Source organism: Pipistrellus hanaki (assembly GCF_964339955.1).
Source record: "Pipistrellus hanaki genome assembly, chromosome: 2".
NCBI classification, from domain to species: domain Eukaryota; kingdom Metazoa; phylum Chordata; class Mammalia; order Chiroptera; family Vespertilionidae; genus Pipistrellus; species Pipistrellus hanaki.
Genome location: NC_140504.1, coordinates 230544 through 240163, shown reverse-complemented (window position 1 = coordinate 240163; position 9620 = coordinate 230544). Strand labels below are relative to the sequence as shown.

General features: G+C 52.4%; 1 protein-coding gene across 1 annotated transcript; it reads left to right on the top strand.

Annotated features, from left to right (window-relative positions):
- Positions 1–8153: 8153 nt before the first annotated feature.
- LOC311617340 (uncharacterized protein C14orf132-like) lies at positions 8154–8892 on the top strand (the record flags this gene model as incomplete). The annotated part of the gene is made up of 2 exons (XM_084873784.1): positions 8154–8294; positions 8635–8892. The coding sequence occupies 2 exons, from the start codon at positions 8154–8156 to the stop codon at positions 8857–8859; spliced, it is 366 nt and encodes a 121-aa protein (XP_084729910.1). The 3' UTR covers positions 8860–8892.
- Between the last annotated feature and the right edge of the window lie 728 nt (positions 8893–9620).

The window sequence follows — 9620 nt, the reverse complement described above, 5'->3', positions numbered from 1 at the left end:
GTCGGCTTGGGGACTGAAGGACCCGGGTTCGATTCCGGTCAAGGGCATGTACCTTGGTTGCGGGCACGTCCCCAGTAGGGGGTGTGCAAGAGGCAACTGATCAATGATTCTCTCTCATCAATGTTTCTAACTCTCTATCCCTCTCTCTTCCTCTCTGTGAAAAATCAATAAAATATATTTTAAAAAAGAAAATGACCTGAAAGCATCTGCCCAATTCTGTGGCGTTGATCCACATGGGAACTGGTGTCTTTAATTAAGTTTCCACATGTCCAGCTAAAACCCAGGGGTCCCGTTACTGAAAGTCTAAAAGGAAAATACTCATATCCTGTGTGTTTCCGTAAACTGCTTCACACTCTGTGCTCAGATAGGGTCACCTGTTATTATTGTCTTCTTTTCACTGCGCTTGTAATTTTTTGCCCCGATTCACTCTGTAAACACGTTATGCATGTTTCATGTCGGCCGATGTGGGGAAGCATGGGACTTGGTCTGTGAGGAGGATTCTCTGAAAGGTCGGGGCCTCTGAGGGGACCTTGCTGAAGGCGAGAGCCCCTGCTTCGACTTTTCCAAACAAGTCCGACCCCCGGGGTGTTTTGCTGGAATCTCTCTGTTTAGTCTTTAAAGACCTGACCTTGTAGAAGCATGTGCTTTCTCAAGGATGCTTACCTGCTGATTGTATCAGAGGCTAGTTTTAGTTCAAGCTGTTATGACAATAGACAACGAGGCAGGCGATCAGGGTACTTGGTGGCAACAGCCAAGTGGTGCCTAGCCTCTCTTTCACGGAAACATGTGTCGGAGCATCTGTCCATCCGTTGCTCAGAGTCTGCCAGTCAGCTGACTGTTAGACTTTAGTGATCTATGACTCCCAGATCCCCAGTTCCGCTTTGGGCTGTGTGCACATTCCCCTTACTTTGAGCAGACATCCAAGTCTTTGCAGTTTCTCCCGATGGTTTGAGCTCTCACTGGGCCGTGAAGAAGCCTAATGTCTTGTCTGTGTAACAGCTCGAAGGCACCTTATCTGCCCAGAGCCGCTCTTTCCAAGGAGAAGCCGGCTTCCTTGGAGGGTAACTTCAGTGTTCTCGACTCTTTCTCCTGGAACACATATTCCCCATTTTCCCCGTCACTCCTCCTTGAAATATTTTCATTCTCTTCAGCTTTGTCTCTTTGTTCTGGATGAACACACGTTGCTTGTGTTGCTCTAAACTTGCTTGCTGGGCTAAAGACACTACTCTGCTGCCCCTCTTTACTGAGCTGGTTGCTACCACGACCCTTTTATGCTTGAACCCCAAGCTGTGAAACTCCACAACCCTGTGCCTACTTGCTTGTAATGTAAATAGCACAGTCCTCACTGTTCGCTACATATCAGAGACTACTAATTTGGAGACATGAAAAAATCATTTATTGGAAAGAACTGTTTATTGAAACTAGAAAATATATTGTTTTCCTCCCAGGAACAAACATTCTGTTGCCTATTCCCTAGATGTGATTAGGACAGAGGGAACTCTTTGTTTGTTGTTTGGTTTTCCTAAATGAATATCATGTCAGGACTCCACATTGACTTTCAGGGACCTGAGCTCAGACACAGCTCTCTGGTGACATGGTTTGTCAGAGATTTATGCTCTGACTCCAGGAGGTTCCTAATGGGGAATTCTGTATTTGGCCTGGTTGATGTAAGCTTGTCTTCCAGGAATTAGTTACTGGGTAACTGAAGACTATTTTCTTTCTTCTCTTAGCCAGGGGAGGACCTAAAAGGCATATCCGTTGTGCAGAGATGGCTGGTCGCTGTGAGATCGAATGCCTTACCTTTGAAGATAAGCTTGGGGGCTGCAGATCTGAACTAACTCCTTTTTGCTGCATAAAGAGGAAAAGGAATTGAACACTAAGCAGCAGCTGCAGAAATGAAAACGGTGGAGATGCTGGCCGCTGTGAGCTCAGTGCCCCAGTGCTCTCTGGGTCTTTGCACATTCTGGATTCACTGAAGCAGTCTGTCCAGTGCCCAATGCTGCAAGGAAATACCGTTTCTAGGCCATGAGCTTCTCTTCGTCAGCCCTCATCTTCCTCCTCATCACACCTCAGACTCCTGTGTGCCCTCTTCCACTCCCATGGCTTCAGTCTCACCCAGTGACCCAACTCACCACTTCTCTGGCTCCAAGCCCCCTTCCTACCCCATGCTGTGTGTTGTGCAGCCTCTGCCTGCTTCTGCCAGACTCCCTCCCTGGCCTGCTAGTTCCTGCAGCGCCCTGCATGCCAGGCATTTGCAGTCCGGGGTGGCTGTTTCATGTATATATACACACATATACACTAGAGGCCCGGTATACAAAATTCATGCACAGATGGGGTCCCTAGGCCTGGCTGGTGACCAGGCTGATCTGTGGGGCGACCATCAGGGCCTGGTGCCACATGCTCATCTGCTCTACCATCCTGCCACAGTCCCACTCTCCTCAGGGCCTGTCAGGGCCGGCAGTGCCTCCACTGCCACCTGCTGGCAGCACCATGTTGCCAACACCTGCCATGTTCTGCACTGGCCCCTGATGGTAGCGCATGTCTAATTCCTGGTCAGTCGAACTCTTGCCCATTGGGACAATTTGTATATTAGCCTTTTATTATGTAGGATTTCAGAGAGAGGAAGGGAGAGGGGGAGAGAGATAGGAACATCAATGATAAGAGAGAATCATGGATTGGCTGCCTCTTGTGTACCCCCTACTGGTGATCAAGCTAGCAACCCAGGCATATGCTCTTGAGCAGAATCAAACCAGGACCCTTCAGTCCTCAGGCCAGTGATCTATCCACTGAGCAACACCAGCTAGGGCTGGGCAGCTGTTTTTATTTCCTGTTCTAGTTACGGTAGGACTGTGCTCCCAGGGCAGTAGGAGTTGGCTCTAGGCTCCTGCTCCCTCTGGATTCTCAGTGATCCCCTCAAAGGGACTGGCAGCACCCACACTCTCACCCCTGGGCAATAAGAAACCCTGCTTTGCTGTGCATCTGGCTCTCCACCCCGCCCTCCTGGTCCGGGTCTCCTCTGAAGACTGAGTGCTGGCCGCAGGTGCTCCATTCCTTTGCGCTCTGGTCACAGAGTACTCCTTCTGCTCACGGGTCCTCCAGCTCTGAGGTCTGAGCACCCTGCATGGTGCCCCAGGCTCAGGAGCAGCCCAGCTGCACCCACCACCTGCAGCACCTTGAACACCAGCCTCCAAGAGGCGTTCCCGTTCTCTCCCCAGGCCTAGGGGGGACTGTGTTGATGCTTGTTACACTCTGTGCCCTTTCAGCCATCCAGGACCTGGGTGAGCAGTTCCTTGCCTTGCATGAAATCCCCTCTGTTTCAAGCACGCAGTGTGGCTCCTGTGTACCTGAAGGGCACTGATCTGATAAAATTTCCACACTCGCTTCTAAGTCTAATTTTCTGCTGAAGCTTATCAGGTGCATTCTTTGCAATCCATCACTTTCTTTCTCAAACGATCTTCATTTAACATTCTAGGTCTTAGTAAACAGTGTTGTCATTTACTCAGACACGGGTAAAAAAATGGCTTATTCAGGAGACTCACATGCCCTGCTAAATCACACAATTCACTCAACAAATAAATCTACGAAAGTGCTTTATCAATATTCGCAAATTGTGTGGTAATGTTCCCCTCCCCCTCTGTCCTCACTGACATTGTTCTAGCTCAGCAGCTGTAGCCCCCACTGCTTACTTGTCCATTGATAAGGACACGTTGAGGGGAAATGAACAAAATGGCTCACCTTCTTTCTCCAGGTATAGAAACTCAGACTTTCGTGGGAAATACAGGTGTGTGTCCAGCAACATACAATGTGGCAAGTTTTAAATATATATATTATTGATTTCAGAGAGGAAGGGAGAGAGAGAGAGAGAGAGAGAGAGAGAGAGAGAGAGAGAGAGAGAGAGAGAGAGAGAGAGAGAGAGAGGAGAGAGAAAGAGAGAGAGAGAGAGCGAGAGAGATCAATGATGATGGAGAATCATTGATTGGCTGCCTCCTGCATGTCCCACAGTGGGGATTGAGTTCCCAACATGGGCTTATGCTCAACAGGAACTGAACTGTGACCTCCTGGTTCATAGGTCCACACTCAACCACCGAGCCACGACTACTGGCCAATTTGGCAAGTTTTAGAACGTTCTGGGAGAACTATGGAATTCATAGCAGGCGTGGGGATGATGGATTCTGACTGGCGTTATTAGAGCATGCAGAAAGTGCACAGACACGGTGTCCTGTCCTTGTTTAAGCCAATTGCTGTATCAACTCACCCTGAATCACGGTAACAAAGGGTTGTCACTGATAAATGTCCACTTTACTGCCGAGATATTGGTAGCTTATGTTCCCATTTGACAATTATTTTCATATAAAATGGGCACTTCCATGATTGTAGAGAACTGAGCTTCTAAAACAATGAGGACTCTTTGTCCCCGCTTGAAAGCCATTCTGGTTCTATGGACCCTCTGTCCCTGGATGTCCCGAATGAGGTATTGTACTAAGATGTCCTCATTCCACAACAAAGGCATCCCACTGGCCGCAGGAGGCGCCCACAGCTGCCTGTCTCTATGGGCACCACCGCCCACGAGAACTGTTGTATCTCTCCTTTGCCACTTTCTTCTTTTTGAACCAAGTTTCCGGTGACAAAAACAAGTTTATATCAGCGTTGGTAAGTACAGAAAATGCCTCATCCAATGGAGCTGGCTCAGGCATTGTCTCCACACCTACAGGCCTGCGTCTGTTGCCCATTTGGATGTGAGGTAATGACACCAGGAGGCACTTGCCTTCATGAGGAGCTGGTGTGTTAGGAAGAAAGGCCTCCATCCTGGAAATCCTGAAATCCCCTGGCCCGTGCCCAGTTTGCATCGTTGTTTGGCAGCTCCTGATGTTGGAGGAAGCATTTGAGAAATGTTCATGGATCCCAAGTTCAAGGGTGTGTGTTCCAGTCAGACAGACGTTAGGGCCACCCCTGAGCAGTTGTGGGCAGGAGACTGTTCCCCTGCTGGCCACCCTCCCACCCGCCTGCCCTGCGCCAGGCCAGAAGCCCCCAGCTGACATGGTGCATGGGTCGTGGGAGCGTGCTGGCACTTCTGTGCCTGTGGGGCTTCTCCGAGTGGCGTGGAGTGTCCCAGCAGGTGGCGGGTGCCTTTCCCTCTGAGGCTGTAATCCGTTGTGTTTGCCACATGTTCTGTTCAATTGCATGAATGTTTCATGCTCTGGACACCTTGTGCATATTCACCCTGAGCGCTGTCTGTCGCTGTAGCTAGTGGTCCCCAACCAGCATTGCACAGCATGGGTGTGCAAACCCAGGCATCACAGACATTGTATTTTGTGTCTCTGTGTTACACGCAGGGTCAAGGGGCCATCTCTGCCATCTGCCTTGACCTGATGGTGAGGTTGTGGGAACAGGAGCTGCCCTGGGGGTGGCAGTGGACAGACATAAGCACAGGGACCCTGGCGCCCTCTGTGTGGTACAGGGACATTTTGGAATAAAGGATCTCTCTCTCTCTCTCTCCTCTCTCCCTCTCCCTCTCTCTCTCTCTCTCTCTCTCTCTCTCTCTCTCTCTCTCTGTCTCTCTTCTCGTGCTTGTGGCTTCCTTACATTCACCCATGCTTCCTCTATAGTCATGTGGGCCTGTGGATGGCAGGGGGAAGCTGGGGGCAGTATTGGACCATGCAGACCGGAAAGAAAATTGGGGACTTGCTGATCTTCGCCCCCATGGAGGCAAACGGACTTTCTCCTCGGCCAGACTGAGGGGAAAGAAACCTTGGAAACTCAGGTTGGATCCCACAGAAATGAGAATCACTCGTTCTCCTGCCCACGTCTCAGAAAATTCTTTTCTTGGGATGTCACAGCACCCCATGCCAGGAGCAGCAGGTGGGGACGGCCCTCTCCCCTGGTTGGCATTGACCTTTGGGGCTGGGTAACTGTGTGTCCGGGGCTGTCCGTGCTCTGTGGGATGGAGAGCAGTATCTCTGGCCTCCAACCACAGTTCTTTAAAGAAATCAACTGGCCCTAGCCGGTTTGGCTCAGTGGATAGAGCATTGGCCCAAGGACTAACGGGTCTCAAGGTCAATTCCGGTCAAGGTCACTTACCTTGGTTGCAGGTTCCCTGGCCCTGGTTGGGGTGTGTGCAGGAGGCAACCAATCAATGTAACTCTCTCAGGTCAATGTTTCTCTGTCTCTCCCTCTCCCTTCCGCTCTAAAAATCAATAGGAAAATATCCTCGAGTGAGTATTACAACAACAACAAATAAAAACAAAAAAAATCAATGGGCCACATTTATCTGACTCTATTTCTGGGCCCTTTTCTGCGTCCTACTGGTCTGTGTACCTTCTCTTCTGCCAACACTACGCTGTTGGGATAACGTAGCTCTATAGTAAGTCTGGAAATAAAGTCCTCTGCATTCATCTACCTTGTTTTTCTTTTTCCAACCATTTTGGCTAGACTTGGTCCTTTGTCTTGGCATATATGCGCTGGAACCATGTTGTCTAGACGTATAAAAACGCCTGCTAGGATTTTGATGAGGGTGGGGCTGAATGCAGACACTAACTGGGGAAGCATTCACATCTTCACATCAAATCTTCCAGCTTATGACCATAGGAAATCTCTGTATTTATTTATATGTTCCCTTATTTATTCCATCAATATTTTATTATTTTTAGGATATAGAGCACATACACATTTTGTTAGACTTATACTTACTGTTTTATATGTTGGTGCTCTTGTAAGTGGGACTTTTTTTTTAATTCCAGCTGTTTGTTGCTTGCATATAGAAATACCATTCATAGTTTAAGTGCGATGTTAGCTCTGGGCTGTTTGTTTGTAGAGTTTTTACAGGTACTGTTTGCTGAGAGTTTTTACCAGGAACGTGTGTTTAGTTCTGACAAACGCGTTTTCTGCATCTACCGCGGGCCCGGGCGTGGCTGCCTCTTATTTCTGCCAGGGCGGTGAGTCACAGTTGTGGATGTTTGAATGTGGAGGCAGCCTGTGTCCTCTTTCTATATCTCCGTATTCTCATTGCCAGTATCTGCGTCTACTTTTCGTCTGTGTGGAATCGGGCCAGGGATCCACAGCTTCCTATCATAGCTTTGATTTCAGCGGCCGGTGATGCTGGCATCGTTCGCGCGGTGTGGGGAGTGCTCCCTGAAATGAGGTGGAAAGTGTCCTCCTTCTACTTTCCGGAAGAGACTGTGTAGAATTGGTATAACCCCCCACTCCTTCCCCCCACCCCCACCCCGCCTCCAGGAGCCTGTGCTGACCCGTGAGGCAGGAATGGAAGCCGGTGCCTGCTTCTCCCCCGAGGCTCCGCCCTCCCTGCAGACCCGGTCAGGGGACTGCCCTGGGTGGCCCTTTGGCTTCTGGGGAACTTCCACTTCTTTCCTCAGTTCCCAGCAGAATTCACTTAAAATTAACAAGATCTGGCCTGGCCGGCATGGCTCAGAGGTTGAGCGGCAACCTGTGAACCTGGAGGTCCCAGGATTGAACTCAGTAGATTGTGACCTGATCTACTGTAATGGAACCGTGAGCTCCTGGCTCATGGGTCTGATGCTCAACCACTGAGCCACACTGGCTTGGCAAGTATCAACGTTTACCAAATTGTGTCCAATGCAATATTTGGGATATTGCTGGAAACCAAATCAGTTTCAGCTGGGAAAGAGATGTTGACAGGAAGCCAGGAAGGCTGGTCAACAACCTCAATTGCTTTAACCTTTAGTTGAGATTATGTTAAGTTGAAGCAGCTGTTAAGCCTCAATAAAAGGGGATGGCAGGGCCAGAGCAGTCGTAGTTCTCCCACTAGAGTTGGACTACCGCCTGGCCCCCCAAATCGCCAAACTGAATTTCTTCAAGTCTCTTTTCATTTGTGTGCGGCCCTTCTCCAGGACCTGAACCCTGAATTGGAACTCTTTCTACGCGGGCCGTGAAAGAGAGTCCTATAGGGTATACTCATAATTAAAAAAAAAAAATGCTTTGTTGTTCACCTGAAGCTTCGATTGAACCCGGTGTCCCGCTTTTTCTGAGGTTTCACCTACGGGTTTATCTGACGACCCTCGCCCTCCAACAGCTGCCATCCCAGGGCCTGGCAAGGACTTCTGAGCACTGGCCTTGACCCTGGGGATCACTCCCCAGGGGGCGAGGCTCTGAGAGGGGGCACGGCTCCGGTTCCTAGGATGCCAGGAACAGACGCACGTTCTCCCTCCCGAACAAATGTAACTGTTCGGCCCACAGCCCAGGAGCACGATGCCCGTGGTGGCTGGCTGCAGCTGTGCCAGGGCCTGCAGGTGGCTCCTGGGGAAGGAGGTGGACCCAGGGTGAGGTCCACAAGCCCACACCCCACCAAGCCCGCGCCCACCGAGGCCCTCTCTCTCTCTTCGACTCCTCTGAGGCCGGGCTGGCTTCGTGCTTAGAAGATTTCCCTTCAAAAGGCTTTTCTGTCCCTTTCTCAGGAGGCGCCCAGCTTGGGGGGGATTATGTAGCCTCCGTCTCCTCCCCTCTTCGGCAGGATCACTTGGGGACCAAAGGCCGCCTCCTTCTGCTGAGCAGCCCTGTGGGGGGCAGGGGAGGATTGGGGGGGCTGACAGGCCGTGTCCCTGGGGCGGGCCGTCCTCCCCAGCCCCCAGCCCCGGTGACGCTCTCTCTCCCTCTCCACAGCTGCCCATGATGGGAGGAGCCTTCATGGACTCACCCAACGAGGACTTCAGCACCAAGTACTCGCTCTTCAACTCCTCCACCAACATCCACGCGGCGTCCGGCGGCCAGGGCCCGCCCGAGGAGCCTGCCGGCTCCTCCAACGACGCCGTCCTGCTGTGGATCGCCATCATAGCCATGCTGGGCAACATCGTGGTGGTGGGCGTGGTGTACGCCTTCACCTTCTGAGGGCCCGGCTCTGCGGGCGAGGCGGGGCGGAGCGGCTACGGTCCGGGACCAGGAGTGCCCACCGGGCCAGGGCCCCCCAGGGGCAGCCACAGGGCGTCTGGAACTGCCCCCAGCACCCTGACTTCACACCCCCGCCGACCTGAAGCCCCTGTGTGGGAGTGCCCAGCCCTGGGGCACGATGGGGCCAGGCTGCCGAGGGGCAGGGAGAGGACGTGGTGAGACTGCACCCCAAGAACAAGAAGCTCCAGGGGGCCGACCCTTGGGCTCCCAGCACAGACCTCGCGGGGCGAGGGCTCCCCGGCAGCACATAGCCGCCTAGCTGTCCGGTCTCCATGCCACCTCGTCCGTCACGCCTGGGGGCGGGGTGCTGGGCGAGGGCCCCCTCAGAGTCTGAGTGTCCCCACCCCCTCTCAGCCCCCGGGATACGGGTGGGGGCTGCGTGAAGGGCCTTGGAACGTTCCTCGTGTGACTTACAAACGACCCCTTTGTCCCCAGACACGGCCCCTTAGGAGACCCCAAAGCCGCGGGCACCCCGAGGAGGGGGAGGCTGCTGGAGACCCGGGGGAGGAGGTGGTTTTCACCTGCGGGTGGCCCTCTTCTTTCTGAAAAGAGGAGACGGCACCCTCCCACCGAGATCTGCGCCGGTCCAGGCCCCACGAGAAGATGTGTGTCCTTCTCCCTGAAACCGGAGAGGGGAGGCGAGCAGGGCCCGTCCGCCCAGGCAGACGTGGGGGCCAGTGTGGTCTGCCTGCGGTCCCCGG